Source organism: Xenopus laevis, chromosome 8L, assembly GCF_017654675.1.
Source record: "Xenopus laevis strain J_2021 chromosome 8L, Xenopus_laevis_v10.1, whole genome shotgun sequence".
Taxonomy (NCBI): Eukaryota; Metazoa; Chordata; class Amphibia; order Anura; family Pipidae; genus Xenopus; species Xenopus laevis.
In genome coordinates, this window is record NC_054385.1 from 28,933,877 (window position 1) to 28,951,691 (window position 17,815).

At 36.4% G+C, this 17,815-nt stretch overlaps 1 protein-coding gene across 1 annotated transcript; it reads left to right on the forward strand.

The window, feature by feature from the left end:
• The first annotated feature begins 4,436 nt into the window (after positions 1-4,436).
• On the forward strand, positions 4,437-16,018 carry LOC121396947. Its single transcript, XM_041572604.1, has 11 exons — positions 4,437-4,585; positions 6,766-6,948; positions 7,430-8,858; positions 9,102-9,194; positions 10,079-10,183; positions 10,531-10,640; positions 11,331-11,525; positions 12,153-12,315; positions 13,213-13,378; positions 14,359-14,453; positions 14,672-16,018. Exons 3-11 carry the CDS (start codon positions 8,078-8,080, stop codon positions 14,761-14,763), a joined length of 1,800 nt encoding a protein of 599 aa, XP_041428538.1. The 5' UTR covers positions 4,437-4,585; positions 6,766-6,948; positions 7,430-8,077; the 3' UTR covers positions 14,764-16,018.
• Positions 16,019-17,815: the final 1,797 nt, after the last annotated feature.

The following is a 17,815-nucleotide window of genomic DNA, read 5'->3' on the forward strand; positions in this document are numbered from 1 at the left end:
GAAAAAAGACTTTTTGTCTAAGTGAAACCTGCCTCACTACTAGTTAATTCAGAAGAAGTTAATTCAAGCCTGGTTTATAGCAGAAAAAATTGCCTTCTGACACCCAAAATGGCAATCGGACCAGTCCCTGGACTAACTTTGTACTTTGTAAACGTTTTCAATTATTTACACTTTTTTATTCTAAAGATAGGAATTTAAACTGTAATCTGGTTGCTATGGGTTAATTACCATAGCAACCAGGAAGCAGTGTTGTAAATCAAGTAACACAATGAACAGTAGACAAAAACAAGCAATACAAAAATGAATGACGAGTTGTGGAATTTCACTCTAGAGCACTGTGGCGACCTCTAACTTCCCTTAAAGGAGAATTCAACCCTTAATTAAAAAAACTCTACCCCCCTACCCTACGTAGACACCTCTCCCTCCTCTTTCCCAGCCTAGCTGCCCCCCCCTCCAGGGGAAATGCCCCTAACTTTTTACTTACCCCTCGGTGCAGATTCAGGGATCACAGTTCACGGCAGCCATCTTCCGGGTATTTGGTAATTTAGACTGAGACCGGCAAAGCGGCGCATGCACAGTTGGAGCAATTTCCCGGTTTGCGACAACTGCGCATGCATCTAAATCTACGGAAATTGCAATGCGCCAGAAGAAGACACGAAGACCCGGAAGATGCCTGCCGTGAACTACGATCCCTGAATCTGCACTGAGGGGTAAATAAAAAGTTTGGGCCATTTCCCCGGGGTAGCAGCTAGGCTGGGGGGGAAGGGTTTTTTTTAGTAAAGGGTTGAATTCCCTTTAAAAACAGGGAGTGGTCAACACTGGCTTCCATTATCAGCCCTCCACCATGTAGACCACAACAATTCTGTTGCACAGCACTGCTTTACATCATACTAAATGTTCATTTAAAGTTGAGCAACCCCTTTAAGATGTAAAGATATTGATGTTTACACTTGAGTCAAAGTGAAGAAATAAGTGGCTAGACTGTTACCATAACATAACTTTTTTAATGTATTAAAATAATATTTGTTAACAATTCATATAAAATCAGAGTATATACAGGTATAGGATCTATTATCTGGAAACCCAATATCCAGCAAGCCCCTACTTACAGGAAGGTCATCTCCAATAGCTTCCATTTTAATCAAATTTCTAAAAATAATTTCCTGTTTCACTATAATAAGAAGACATTAGCTTGTACTTGAACCCAACTAAGACAGAACTAATGCTTATTAGGGTCAAAACAATCCTATTGGATTTAATCAATGTTTACATTATTTTTTTTTAACAGACTAAAGATATAGAAAGATTTGTTATCCAGAAAACCCCAGATCCCAAGTATTCTGGATAACAGGTCCCATAACTGTATATTTTTTGTAAATATAACTAAATGCTGTTTTCTCAGTTTCCAGCAGATGGCAAACTAAGATCTATCTCCATAACAAACTAGTTATCTCTCGATAACAGAGATCAGATCTCAACCAATAATGTATGTGCAAATTTGTACATTTAATAATATAATAATTATAAACTACTTGGGAAATACATTGCTAATTATTCTTACTAAATTAGGAAACCCTCCCGGCATTGTCTTCTTTAGCTGAACTGACAGCGGTAATGGGAGTTAAAGCGTTGTGCCTTGCAAAGAGTCCCTGTGTACATTGTACAGGTATATAAGATCACTTATCCAGAATCCCAATATCCAGAAAGCTTTAAATTACAGGAGGAAGGTCATCTTCCTTAGTGCTCATTATGAGCAAACAACTATAATTTGTATTTTATTTTTAACTGTCCTACTTTTCAAACTTGGCAAAACAAACCTATTGGGTTTAATGTTTAAATTATTTTTAAAGTGTAAAGAACAAAATTATGGAAAAATACCCATTTCTGGAAAACCACAGGTCCCGAGCATTCTGGATAATAGGTCCCATACCTTTATATATTTTCCAAATATGGGATACATCTATTAATACTATATGACTGATATTGCAATTTAATTATATGTATTATGCTTATGCTTTATACTTAAAAGACATGTAAACCACCTCAGCACAAATGTGTGCATAATAGTTCAGAGTGCCCTACTAAGCAAGTAAGTCGTTTATATTGCAACGTACCAGCAGATGGTGCTGCTGTTTGAAATTCATTATAGTAGCAGGGTTAAAACTGCTAATAATAAACTAAAAAAGTGTTAAGATTAGCACTCTAAACATACTTATATTAAATATATTGTGAATGTTTATATTTACATAAGTATATCTATAGCTTTATGCCTTTTTAGTGTCACAGAACTCCTTAGTAACTTATAATAGCTTATATTTTACAATAGTGGAGCATTATTCCCTATATATATACCTCATAGGGGCACATGCTTAGTTAAAATAATGGCAAACATGGTATCATACTAGTTATGGTTATAAAAAGACACCCAGTCACCAAATTCAGCCCTAATTCCCCATTACCTCCCAGTGAAATGGGAAGTAAAGTGAAAAAAATATATAAATTTCCACAGTAATAATAAATATTAAAATAAGCTGAGGTTAATGAAAGAAAGAAAATGATTACATGTAACATTAAGAATATAGGCATTAACAGCTGCAAAGCCACTGATATTAACACGTGTTGGTGAATACATTGCAAGTCTAAGGAGAGCAGTTTCATTGCCATGTTTTTGGGCTACTTAAAAACAACAAAAAGTGTAAAGTACCCACAAGAGCCCCCTGTGCCATTACCCTGAAGGGGAAACCGAGCTGTAGAAACAAGAGAAGCAAACACAATGGTTCTTAGTATGATGTCATTTCCCAAACGTTGCATCCATCAAGTTTAACCAGTTTCCTAGGATATTTCCTGTTTTTTTTTTACTGATCTAATGGAAACAATTTTCAGTTTACTTCAGCGATGGGAAATTTCCCATGTGATTACCAATAGTGACAGAACCAGTTCCTGGATCAAGTTGAATAGACTCGTATCCTGCAAAACAATCACCTTCTTTCATTTGCTAAAAGGACAAGTGATCCTTAATTTGTTTCGGGCAGAGAGTTTCTCTCACTGCAAATACAGATATGGGACATGTTATCTTGTTGCCTCACAAAGCAATCTTTATTTTTGTTGGATACCGGGTCACTGACCCCCATTTGAAAGCTGAAAAGAGGCAGAAGAAAAAGAGTAATAATTCAAAAACTATAAAAAAAAAAAACCAGCAATAAAGACCAACTGAAAAGTTGCTAAGAATAAGACATTCTATAACATGCTGACAGTTAACATAAAGGTAAACTAGCTCTTTGAATTAAAAACTGGACAGATTTGGGTTCAGTTATTTGCCTTTCTCTCAATAAACAGTAGGAGGTTCAGCAGAGGGTTTAATGGAAATGGACTTCATGTAGCTTTGTGGGAGGGGGACAAAATGCTCAACATTTCCCTCAATCAAGATAAACGCCCCACCAAACTCCCAGTCCTTTCATATAACACATCTATAACGCTATAAAACATGTGCCGCTGCACTTTCAAGTGATTGTCCCCCCAGTCATTTTACAGCACCAGGAGCATGGCAGCAATTCCTATTGACTTTAAATGGGGGGGGGGGATTTTAAAAGTTCTGTCCCTTTCTGTGCTGCCAAACCTGACTGAATTACAGCATGTGGTATATATGTGTTTGTGCATATTTAATAGGGGAAAGGGGACAAACCATTGTAAGATACAGGTATGAGATCTGTTATCCAGAAACCCATTATCCATATTCTATGGATCTTTGTGGATAACAGGTCTCCAGATAACGGATCCCATACCTGTGTAATTAATCATTATTAGAACAAAACAGTCCTATTGGGTTTATTTAATGTTTAAAGGAGAACTGACCCCGTACCAAAAAAGCCCCCCTTTAACTGCCGGGCATTGCCCCTCCCCCCCGCCCTCTACCTCCCCACACTGTGCATTAGTAAAAAAAAACCTTGATAAAATCTGACCCTAAAATGCAGAGCAGTGCAGCGGAGGTCCATGGCATCATCTTCCAATGCTTCGTATTCTTCTTTTTGACTAATTCACAGTGTGGGGAGGAAGAGGGGAAGGGGGGGGGGCAATGACAGGTAGTTAAGGGGGATTTTTTTGGTACAAGGTTTTAGTTCTCCTTTAAATTAATTTCAAGTAGACTTATTGTATGAAGATCCAAATTACAGAAAGATATCTTATCCAGAAAGCCCAGGTCCAGAGCATTCTAGAAAACAGGTTCTATGCCTTTACTAAAAAAAGCAACATTTTAAAGAGAATGTATTATTTTATCAGCTCCTTTATAGCAATAAAAATAGAAATAATAATTATCAGAATGTCCCAAGCAGACATCATACAATGTAATGCCCTGCAGGGAGTACATATGAGAGAGGGAAATGAAGTCATTTAATGAGAACCTTGACTGATACTGATCAGAGAAGGAAATGCAGGTAAAATGGAAATACCAGTAGTTCATTAGGTAAGCAGGTATGGCTCCTCCCAGTCCCTAGAGAGAATATAACCTGCCACTGACACTCACAAGGCACTGACTTCTACACTGGGGAGACTGAGAAACTTGCAGCACCCGACTGGAGAATCACTGCTGGTAAGTCAGAAACAGCAGAGAGTAGGAACTAATCCTCTTTAGAAATGAAAATGTATCTGTAAGATCTCCTGAATATCTTTCTTATATGTTACAATGTAATTTCACTGTATTATTATATACTATCCATGTACTTTTATTATGTTTAGAACTCTAACTCAAAATGGTTAGTTTTATATTTTATTACAATAAAAATGATAGAATGATACACAAATGTTCCTTGAATGGCAACAGATAAAACATAACTATAATTTTGCATCAACAGCATTCTAACCAGTTATAATTTATAAGTATGATATATATGGCATCCATTATCTGGAAAACCATTATCCAGAAAGTTACAAATTATGGGAAGACTATCTCCCATAGACTCTATTTTAAACAAATAATTCATGTTTTTTCTTTAAAAAAAAATGATTTCCATTTTCTCTGTAATGATTATAGAATACCTTTTTTAACCCTAACTAAGACATAATTAATCCTTATTGTAGGCTAAATAATCCTATTGGGTTTAATAAATGTTTAAATGGTATTTTAGTAAACCTAAGGTATGACGATCCAAATTACAAAAAGATCCCTTTTCTGGAAAACTCCTGGTCCAGAAGATTCTGGATAACAGGTCTCATACCTGCACCTGTATTTTGTCATACATGAAGTAAATCTACTTCCTAAATACTGTTTCCCTCTATAACTTTATAATTACCCAAAAGATGTATTCAAGTTATCATAAACCTACAGACATTTACATTCTGCTTGCTGATGGCATGAAGAATCGACATGCAGAATCAGCACAGATATAAAAAGTATTTTTTTACTTCATTCCAGTCTAACATAGAGCTGGTGATTTGTAATTGCAACCATAACTACAAGCTGATACATGTATGTTGTAATCATTTTTATAAGTGCTCTTTAAAGAGAAAGTATTAGCCAATACTTTGCACTATTATGCTTGTAAAACCTTTATATATATTATATACATTATTCTTATATATTTTGGGGGTTGTACAATTTGTCAGAATTGAGTCTGATTAGGGAGGAGGCATATAGGCATGAATTACTTGCACAGAATGGCAGATATTTACAGGAAAATGAACACTAACTTTAGCCTGAACAATACTGGGCAGAACTAAATATTTGCCTTAATTCAAATTAAATGCACAGAACATGTAATGGATCTGCAATTAATGATACAACTGCTGCCCATCAGTAACCAACTGTAATATCCAATGGTGTTGGATTTATAAAGATCTGTAGTTCCCTTAGGGAGGCAAAGAAGCTCTTCCCTTGGTTTGGTATTTCCCTTTTCTGTATAAGTTAAATTATACAGGACTGGGTCATTAGCTTAGAGACGGAAGGGATAGTTGATGTCTAATATCAATAAGGTAAAACTGATATGATATGTAACTATGTGTATTTTTATGGTATTAAGGAGCATTCACTTCAGCTGGAAATTGTATGTATGTACTTAGTAATTCCAATTGTATTTATGGATCTATATTTTTATTTATATTGTGCTACTTGTGCTTGCAGCTGTGCATTACAATAATCAGGGGTCAATACAATAATAAAATACAAAATATAAAAGTACAGTTTCATTCAAGATTAAGGGTTAAAGAGACAAGAGGACAGAGGTCCCTGCCCCGTAGAGCTTACAATCTTAGTGGGTGGGTATTTTACAGACACAATTAGGAAACCAGTAAGTGCTGCTGTTTACATTGTATTACAGGTATGGAATCTATAGAAATCTGTTTCCAGAAAGCCTCAAATCCAGTAAAGCCTTTCCTCTTAATTTCCCTCTGGCAACATCATTTCCCCAGTATTCCAAATACAGTTATGGGACCTGTTATGCAGAATGCTTGGAACCTGGAGTTTTCTGGATCTTTGTGTAATGTTAATCTCCATACTTTAAATCTATTTAAAAAAACAATTCAAGCATTAAATAAACCCAACAGGATTGTTTTGCCTCCAATAAGGATTAATTATATCTTAGTTTGGATCAAGTACAATGTACTGTTTTATTATTACAGAGAAAAAGGTACTCATTTTTTAATATTTAAGCTATTTGATTAAAATGGAGTCTATGAGAATTATTTGTAATATTTTTAGGATAAAAGATCCTATATTTGATATTGTTGGTTAAGAAACTCAATTGAAAAAAAAATGTTTCTTGCATATATTTTCAGATTTCTCTACACATTGTACTCAACACAAGAAGATTATGGAGGGGTTCCCTTCAGTGTTTTATAGTGAACCTGCTGTTCTTGGGCTCCTGGCGAATGCCGTCAGTGCCTTCCTGGTCTGCATGCAAAACTTCTTCTTTTTCAACACGTCTATAGTTCCTACTGGAGTGGACAACATTCTTGCAGGTAAATCTAAAAGATCAGGGCAGATGAATTGTTAAATGATAGTTCAGGAGATTAGAACACCTAAGAGATAATTTGAGAATTAAAAAGGAACACTGTGATAAACCATCCCAACACAATAGCAGTTCAAGGAAGTTTCAAATTGCAAGTGAATCTGAAACCTTTTTAGAGATTACATAAAAAACGCTTAAGGGAAATAATTCTACATTCGATAATACAAATGGACAATAAAGATTAAAGTAAGGTACAGAAGGAAAACAAACACTAATTTACAGTGGTGTAACTTGATGTTATTGGGCCCCACAACAAATTAATTTAGGGCCCTAAAATATTGATAAGTTGGCCTATTCTACCGTGATATATCAAATTGCTCTTTAATTGGGGCCTCACTGGACACTTCTGTGCCCTCCTGCAACCGCAGGGTTTCCATCCTCAGTAGTTACGTCCCTGCTAATGTCTTGCTTCTGGTTTTTTCTTATTGCAGGAGTACATCTGATCCTGATTGGTGGCATAGCACAGCTTGTAGCCGGATTTCTGTCCTTTCGAAAGTATGACCATCTTAGTGGCACTTCCTTCATTGCATTCTCAGCATTGTGGAGCAGCTATGGTGCCACCCGCATTGTAGTTGGAAGAGATGCCATTATGCCACTCACCAGTAATGCATCAAGTGTTGCTACGCTTCCTGTCAATGAGAGCGCAGTAGCAGGGCTGGTCGCATATATTTGTATTGCATTCATCCTATCTTTCTGCTCTGCCACAGTCAATTATATTATGCCCTTTGTATTTGGTGCAATCACCCTAACACTGATATTTGAGGCTGTGGGGCTGTTTGGGCACTGGGCACTAGTAGTATCGGGAGTCATTGAGTTAATTATAGTTTTGTGTGGACTGTATGGAGCTGCAGCTCTTCTGCTGAAGGGAATCACTCAGAGATATGTCCTACCAGGCTTTGGTAATGCTCTCTTCAACGTCCTTCTCCTAGGATCAGCAAACCGTAGTTCATCTAACACAGCAGGAGAAGAGAAGAAGAAAAATACAAAGTATGCTGAGCCCATGGCTCTAGGTTACCTGTGTGACACCATATCACCCTTCATTATGGCATTCTATAGCTTTGGGTATATTCAGTCATTTTATGTGGGTGCCATATGGGTCAGCATTAATGTGCTCTCACAGCTGTGCTCCAGTTATTACAGCTATCTCCGAGACGATGTTTACCATGCCCACAAAATTTGCATTCCATGGGACATTCTGGCTGGTCAAAGCCTGGGAAGAATTTATCTTAACAGTAGCACTGACGTCAGGAACTGGAGCCAAGAGTAGAGAAGCTTTGGTTGGTGACTGGTTCTTTCTGGCAGCTGCTTGTTTATTCTGCTTCATGTCTTTAAATAAAGATCTGCTCGAATTAACCCACAATATTTCATTTGCCTTGATGATGGTGTCCACCATACAGCAGATACCAAGCCGTGGTGGATATATATTCTTTGGGGTTACCTGCAGCATATTTACAGCAGTTTCCCTCTACACCACTTTTGCCACTCTGGTTAATTCAATAGCAGAGAAAGTCCTCATCCCAATTGGCAACATAGTCATGTCAAGTGCAAAATTTCAGGACATTTTGGCTCTGGGCAGGCGTTGTCTGGGAAAAGACTTAAGCAAAATTGAAAATTCTTCCTCCCGAGCTTCTGATCCTCTGTTCTACCTTTGCAATGGCCTGGCATCCCTTGCAGCCATTCAGAACACCTTAATGGATCCTACCCAGGCCTACCTCTCAATTCCTTGGGTTCTGATACCTGGTGCCATAATGCAGCTGTATGTCTGCAGAATTGATGTCCAAGGAGGTAGAAGATTCGGCTCGGTCCTGCCTTTCTGCTACACCGCTGTATGGGCGACTTGGGTCTGGCTGCGTTTTGCAGGTAATTTTTTTATTATAATAATTGTAACACACACTCCACACATAGAGTCTACTACTCACCCTTTGTTCTTGTCTTTTGTTAACATACCTGAATATTGTGCTGTATAATTTCACATCATTTAATTGTAAATCATTATTTTTTTAATACTGTATATACAGTTTCACATGCAATGGCACATTATGATATGAAATATATAGATATTACACACTTAATGCAAATTTTAATGGCTTTTCTTCTCTCTAGGACCTTCCCTTGGGATCACAGCAAATAGTGATGGAGGATTCACAGCTGGTGCCATTGCTTTCCTCATAATCAACATATTCCTGATTGCTCTAGGTATGTGTAAGCACATGGCATAACTAATGTGTGAAAGTAATGATATAAAGCAATATTCCATACAGCAAAAATGCTACAGACTAATGTATGCATATAAAAAGTAATGCAACCCCCTATTATGATATATATCATAAAATATTAGAAACCATTGAAGAGTCCTTTCCCATATATCAGACCAAGATTACAGGACAACTGTTTTCATAGATTAGTGTATAAATTGAGTTTATTGGGTTTATTTAATGTTTAAATAATTTTTTAGTAGACTGAAGTTATGGAGATCTAAATTACAGAAAGATCTTATCCCAAAAGTCCCAGGTCCTGAGCAATGTAGATAACAGGTCCCATACCTATACAAGGTACTATTTTAAAATTACAGTGAAAAAGGAAATAATTTTTAAAAATCTTAATTATTTGATTAAAGTGGAGTCCATGGGAGATGACCTTCCTGTAATTCGAAGCTCTCTGGATAATGGGTTTCTGGATAATGGATCCCATACTTTATTAATATAGCAACACATTTACACAACACTTAGAGATTTTCCATCACCATATCAGTTCCAACCCCAGTTGGTCCCTATCACATCACACACTAGGGTGAATATCATCAGAACAGGGGCAATATTAAACTCCTTGCCCAGTTTGGAATCAAACGTAGAACCCCCACTGATCCTAGATAGTAGTGCTACCCAATGAGCCAGCATGAGAGGGTGAGTTGCAGCTGATGATGTTCTGTCTGACTGGTGTTTTAGAGAATGTATCAGCTGACTGAAGCTTGAAATGAAGTTAGTATGAAAATATATTCTATATTTGTGTAACCAGTCTAATAAATGCCAAAATCATATCTGGTTAATAAGTTTATACTTATTTTATCTATTTGCCTACAGCTGCTCAGGCCAACTTTGTCCAGTTCCTCGTCACACTCGTTATGGAGGTGGTAATTGTCTGTTTCCTTCTCTTTACCTTGGAAAGACTTCCCCTTCCACTTGAGAGTAAGTATTGCAACACACAAAATAATAACATGCTCATTACATGTAACAGACATAGCAACACTATGCTATGTGTAGGAAAGACATTTCTTATACCACTTGAGTCTAGTGATTGGATAGAAAGTAATACAAGTATGGGAATATAATTAATCCTTATTGGAAGCAAACCCAGCCTATTGTATTATTGTATTATTTTCTAGTAGAGGAGTATGGAGATCGAAATTACAATAAGATCCCTTATCCAGAAAACCCCAAGTCTTAAGCATTCTGAATAACATGCCCCATACCTGTATACAGTTTTTTTTTGTGACTGCAACTAAACACTAATATTTTCTACTCTCTTACTTTAGTTGCTGTGCTTTCAGTCTTCAGTATCCTCTGCCTTTACGGTTTTCTGGCTTCTTTTGCCAACAGCCTGTTCAACAAAGAGCTCATATTGATGGGACCTGCTATCTTTAAGGTACTTCAAAAATAAAGTGATAAACAATAGAATGTGGTTATATCCTGATACTTTATTCATTCTTTATTCATGGGGCATTCATACTGTTGTAGAACAGTATATAGGAAAAATATTCATTATACAACTAGCAGATGCAAGGTTTATTCTAGGGATGCACCAAATCCACTATTTAGGATTCTGTAGAACCCCCGAAGGGGGAAAACATTTTTCACTTCCTTGTTTTGTAACAAAAAAGTCACAAAACTTCATATGCAAATTAGGATTCAAATTCAGTTAGGCCAGGCAGAAGGATTTGGGCGAATCCGAATCCTGCTGAAAAAGGCCGAATCCTGGATTCAGTGCATCCCTAGTTTTTTGTGCCAGGGGGGATTGTCAGAGATATTTGCCATAAGCATAAGTATATATTAAATCTTTTCAATCACTGGGAAATAGCAATGGGCTGTTAAAACTATCAAACCAACTACAGATCAGCATTGTATTTAATTAGCTCTGTAGTTTCATGCCCATATTCCTTTGTTGGGAAGATGTATTTACTGTTTATAAGAAATTTAGACGACCATAATAAAAACTTATACAATTGCTGTTTTCTCAGAAATGATATTAAGAAATAATGAACTGATTATTTTTGTTCCGTTGTAGTTTGTATTTGTATTGATTGATTATATTGATTTTATGTATTGTTTTTTGTAGAAGGAAGAGCCAAAAAAAATGGAGGAAGGTGTAAGCTCTTGTATCTTACCACAGTCCCACCGTACAAGCAGTTTGAGGACAATTGCTAATATGCTTGATAATGGAGGAGTGTGTGGAATTCCCACTGACACTGTCTATGCCCTGGCAGCTTCCTGCAAGCACCCAGAAGCTATCAACAGGATTTACTCCATCAAAGTAAGTAGCCATCATGAACTTTAAGTGATTTTGTCTACACACAATAAAATATTTGCTGTAGGAAGTATAATGCTTTCCAATTTTCCTACTGAAAGAAATGCTGTCCCCTAAGCATCATGCTAGCCAGAGTGTGCTCTAACTGTATCAGAACATATTATCTAACTCATATTAAAGGGGTGGTTCAACTTAAGTTACTGTAACTTTTAGTTATGTTATAGAATGACCAATTCTATGAAACTTTTCAACTGGTCTTTATTTTTTTTTATATTTTTTTCTAATTATTTGCCTTATTTTCTGACTCTTTCCAGTTTTCAAATGGGGGGGGTCACTGACCCTTTCTAAAAAACAAATGCTCTGTAAGGCTCCAAATGTATTGTTATTGCTACTTTTTATTACTTTTTATGCAGACCTTCTCCTATTCATATTGCAGTCTCTCTTATTCAGATCAATGCATGGTTGCTAGGGTAATTTGGACTCTAGCGACCAGCTTGATGAAACTGCAAACTGGAGAGCTGCTGAATAAAAAGCTAAATAATTTTAAAAAATAATAATAAAAAAAATTCCTGCATAGCCCCTCTGGGAAGAGTATAAAGCTAAATATTCTATATATGTTGGATTCTTTTATAGGAACGCCCATCAGAAAAGCCAATCTGTATCTGCATTTCCAACCTTGACCAGCTGAGGGTCATCAATCCCCCATTCAGCCCCTTGCTGTGGAACTTCATGGATCTTGTATACCCTGGAGGCATAAGCTGCATAGTACAGAAAGGAGAATGGCTTAAAAAATTAGGTATGTGAATATTTCTTTTTATTGTCTGTTGAACATGGTCACTTTCACAAAAAATCAACTGAGCGTGTGAAATTTAAACCCAACACATACCATCAAACATTGTGTCCAGTGCCTGCAATAAAAACAAGAGCCGCCCAATTGATGAGCACAAAAATGATTTTCTAAATAATTAATAAACACAGTCAGTAGTCATTTACTTTTCTTAGATTTTATTGGCAAATGAACATCTGGGATTTATTCTGCCTTAAAGGAAAACTATACCCCCAAAATGAATACTTAAGCAACAGATAGTTTATATCAAATTGAATAACATATTAAAGAATCTTACCAAACTGAAATATATATTTACATAAATATTGCCCTTTTACATCTCTTGCCTTGAGCCACCATTTCGTGACTCTATCTGTTCAGCCTCAGAGATCACCTGACCAGAAATACTACAACACTAACTGTAACAGGAAGAAGTGAGGAAGCAAAAGGCAGAACTCTGTCTGTTAATTGGCTCATGTGACCTTACATGTGGTTTGTATGTGTGCACAGTGAATCTTACGATCTTAGGGGGCGGCCCTTGTTTTTTAAAATGGCAATTTTCTATTTATGATTACCCAATGGCACATACTACTAAAAAAGTATATTATTATGATAATGGTTCATTTACATGAAGCAGGGTTTTACACATGAGCTGTTTTACTCAGTATCTTTTAATAGAGACCTACATTGTTTGGGGGGTATAGTTTTCCTTTAATAAGATTGGATTGTAAGTCTTCCCTTTTCACCTCAGTAGGCAATCTCCCTAATATATTTCATTTGGCAATTGGGAATCAATATATTTCTAATAGCGGACACCACTTCAACAGCCACAGGACTTTTACTGATTATTCTTCATTTTTGTTACAGGTGTCGGACCTGCCTATGAAACAGTCGGAACTAATGACTCCATCATGATAAGGGTCCCAGACCACACAGTCACCGCTCATCTCACAGACATGACTGGGCCTTTAGCTATCACGTCGGCCAATCCAAGTGGAGAAAGTGATAGCACCCATCATGATATGGTGATAACGTAAGTGAGGTCAAAATATGACTACTACAGGTGTGGAATCTTTTGTCCAGAATGCTCGGGACCTAGGGTTTTCTGGATAAGGGATATTTCTGTAATTTGGACATCCATACATTAAGTGGGTTATTTACTAAAAACTAAAACTCGAATCAATCTCATTTTATTTATTAAAGCAAAGTTGACCAAACCCCCTTCCAGGAAATTGAACTCATTTATCAACAGTTTTTCTCGAAAAAGTCAGAGCGACAAAATCAAGCGTCAATTTGTATCGTACGATTGATGCTCTGTATACTCGACTTTATCAAATTTTTGCTGCAAAAACTCAACTTTATCGGATTATCAGGGACATCTGCCATTGACTTCTACATGACTTCGACAGGTTTTAGATCGAGTTTTTTTCAGATTTTTAGCAGCTTTGTGGTATAATAAATCTCCAAAAATTTTATTTTATTTCCACAAATAATTCTAGTTTAACCTTGACCAGATAAATACGAACTTTAAAAAATGGGCCTCTAAGTCTTAAAAATAATTCATTATATCTTAGTTTGCATCAAGTTTAAGGTACTGCTGCTTAATTATGGAGAAAAAGGAAATCATTTTTAAAAATCTGAATTATGTAATTGAAATGGAGTCTAGGGGAGATGGCCTTCCCATAATTTGGAGCATTTGGAGCATTCTGGATAATGGGTTTCTGTATAACAGAAGTCATACCTGTACTATTAAGAATTGTCAACACATGTGCAATTATGTAGCAATGACCATGTTAATGTTTTTAAAATACAAGGGTACCAAAGACTTAGTTACAACAAAGCAGCCCTTATCTCATTTGTGTACTTTTTTTGTGACCTACTAAATACCCTAATAATGGAAAAACAATTCAGAGAAGGACTGCGATATGGTAGTCGCAAATGCTTAATTCTGATTGAGACTTTTTTTGCCTAGAGGATCTTTCAATTTATGTGCAATCTCTGTATTTCCCTTAGGCGACTGAGTGACAAGCTGGATGCAGTTCTATGTGATGGATACTCCAATGAGCTTGTGGGATCCACAGTAGTAAATTGCACCAAAATAGATGAAGGTGAGTAGTACATGGAGAGAGAAATTCCATCCTGAAATTCCATCAGATCTCTTAGTCAGTCTGTCCAAATTGAAATATTCCGATGCACCTCCTGACATTTGGGTGGGGCAAAATTCTTCTTTCTAACCCTATGCAGCTCTTCTGCACCTTAACGGAATATTTTAAAATGTAGCTGCTTGCTTCATAGAGATGATCATAATGGATCCTTTCTTTTTTAGGCATCGTAAAAATCCTGCGTGAGGGCTGTGTGCCAACCACTAAGATCATGCAACTATTTGAGAGAGCCAAGAACACTCAAGGGGTTTTGTAGAACCACAGTTATAGATGTCTGGAACCTAATGATATGTATAGGAGCCCTGCTGGCAGGTCTCAGGAAACTTGAACTACTTGAAATGGTCATTTATTTAAATGTTTATTTTTAATATATATTTATTTATCTTTGTGCTGTATAATGTAAATTGTTTTATGGTAGAACACTACCCATGTTTACAGAATGCTAAATGTGTTTACACGATGACAGTGATTTATTTTAAAATTAGCTTTTATACAAAAAAATATACAAATAAAATTTGGAACCAATTTGAAAGCAACCCATTTTTTCTCTGTTCCCTATTGTGTATAATAATTATCCAATTGGTCCTATTGCATTTGTCTGTATAATTATATTTTGATGGGGAAATGTTACTGTCTAGTTCATTAGGACAGTTGTAATTCTGCAATGTACATGTCTGTAGTTCTGTGTTCTATATTCTGTTTATTATGATTTTCCCTGTTTAACTCATTACATGGCATATAACATATATAGATATAATCTATGGTGCTAAGACAAAAGTTCCATTATGCCAGTGCTATAGTACATTTCTGATCAGTAATTCCCTTCTGCTGTGTGGTGAAAGGGATGGCTAGATTACCAATAGTGGCATAAGTCATATAAGGTCACCATTCCTACCATTTTCTATAAAACCAGTTTGGAAACCTCTATGTGCTCATAGATCAGAGGGAATGTATGAGACTTCTCAAAATCATTTACCTCCAGAGCACTGAATGGTAAAGTACAAAAACATGTGAATTGTGCCCATTTTTGACACTTTGCACACTATTCTGCACTTAGTAAAATACCCCTGTGTGTTTATAATCAACATATGGACATTTACAGATTTTGTTTTACATTTCTGCACATTTCTTAAGGCTTTTGTCATAGCGGGTGGATTCTCTACTGCCCTTGGCATTCCCATAAAAGTCTGTGGGTTGTGTTATCCTCTAGTAAGAATCTGTTTGGTGTGACATTAGCCTAAGGCCTTTCTCACATGCAGTGCAGTAAAATACAGCATTATGGATCATAGAGCAACAGAACGCAGCAGGTGTCAGGAACAATGGCTAGTGTTAATTTACCTCAAATCAGTCTGTGAATGTTAATTCTAATTTGTTTCTTATCACTTCATTTGTATCTGTTTGTTAATTGTATATTTTATTGTTGACAGAATTGTATTCATTCCTAAAATCTTTGAAATCATATTTGTAATGTAGTAAAAACATGGCAAATAAAGCATTGATTTAAAAAACAATCCAGACTTTGTGCAGCAGGTAATATTATATTTTTTGTGGAATCCCCTCTCCATAATATGATTCGATAAAATGATCCTTCATCTGAATCTAGTCCTAATCTTCATAAGCACTTGCTTGTGCACAAGACCGGGGTCCTCAGCCTTTTTTCACCTGTGTGAAACATTCAAATATAAAAAGAGTTGAGGAGCAACACAAGCATGAAAATAATCCCTGGGGTGACAAATAAGGGCTGTAGGCTATTTGGTAGGACCTATGTGGACTGGCAGCCTACAGGAGGCTCTGTTGGCAGTACATCTGTTTTTATGCAACCAAATCTTGCTTTGAGGTCACTGAGAGCAACATCCAAGGGGTTGGTGAGCAACATGTTCCTCCCTTGCCACTGGTTTGGGATCACTGCACTAGACACTTGTCAGTGAAACTTCTCCATGTTCTCCATGTGTTTGCTAATTTGTTAGTATTACCCAACCACCACCCCAATAATGCCCCATTTATTTTGCCATAACAGTATGAACAGGCAGGAGAAGCAGGTGAAGGCAGGACCTTTTGCAAAAATATGTTTTATGCTGTGTCCTTCAGCTGCCACTGAGATTTGGTTTGCATCTGTGCACAAACTTTTTTATTATTATTATCCTTTATTTATTTATGTCCTTAGGTGCCAAGTGTAGAGAGTTCAAGCACTTGCGGAAACATTTGTCCATTAAGTGCTTTCTTCCCCATTCATAAATGAGTGTGCATTTACACATTGGATAAAGTCAGAGTTCTAAATAATTAGGCAAGCTGAAACACTTAGGTAATTAGTTTATTGAGAGTAGAAAATGAATAATAATGACTGCAAACATGGGAAATCTGCAGTTATACTATAAAGATGTTAGAAATGCAGTTCTCCAGTAAATGTCTCTCTTTACAGACTGAGATAGAATTATAAGGGCGATACCAAAAGGCAATGGTTGCAATTGCACAATTACATGAAGACAATCTGCTTCTGAAAGATATTGGATGCCATTTTCTGACCACCATTCTTTTAAAATTAAATGATTCTCTCAAGAGATGAGTTGAGTTTTTTCAACCTAACTTACCAAGAAACTTGATACTTCCTGGACTATTCACCAGTCTTGTATAAGCTCATTTATTTATTGACAGTTTTGTACCTTCTAAGTGGCCATGCCAAGGACAAATGTTTTGAGTCAGTATCTGTAATGGTCTCTCAACACACTTTCCTATAGTTTGCTGTTTGAAGCAGCCTTCTTTACTCATTATACATATAACTGGCAAATTGAGTACTTGTACAACAATGTAAAAATATTCAGTCATCAATTTGTGACCACTGATAACTCTGTGCCATTGCCCAGTCCCCAAGATAAATCAGGCCATCTACAGTATTTGGATGGTTTTTCAGGTAGGGGCATTCTGCCCTTTTATATATAAAACATATATGGAGGGTAGTTAAGCAAGAAATAGGGGCCTATTTTGGGAATAGTGGCTACACGATGAACCACAACATTTGCAATATAATTCCCTCACTTCAAAATAAAGAGTACTTTTTACATATGTTATATGGCCTCTCTATGGCCTCTAAACCCCTCTCAAGCATTCGTCCTTCATAGCACATAAAATAGCAAAAATAAAAGAATAAATTAAAGGTGTATTTTAAGACCAAGTTGTTTAGAAAGTATACAATTTATTTAGCATTCAAAAATCTTCAATTTCAAAATCTGGCTGGCCAGAAACACAATAAATAATCAGTAAAATACATAAAAACAATTGTCAAATTAGTTTAGGTGGTCACTTGTTTAAAA

Bases quoted from the DNA above. Each gene is read 5' to 3' on its own strand.
- LOC121396947 (XM_041572604.1), top strand. From the start codon at position 8,078: ATGTGGGTGCCATATGGGTCAGCATTAATGTGCTCTCACAGCTGTGCT. The intron at 10,184-10,530 runs GTAAGTATTGCA...CTCTTACTTTAG, and splicing joins ACTTCCCCTTCCACTTGAGA to TTGCTGTGCTTTCAGTCTTC. The intron at 11,526-12,152 runs GTAAGTAGCCAT...ATTCTTTTATAG, and splicing joins ACAGGATTTACTCCATCAAA to GAACGCCCATCAGAAAAGCC.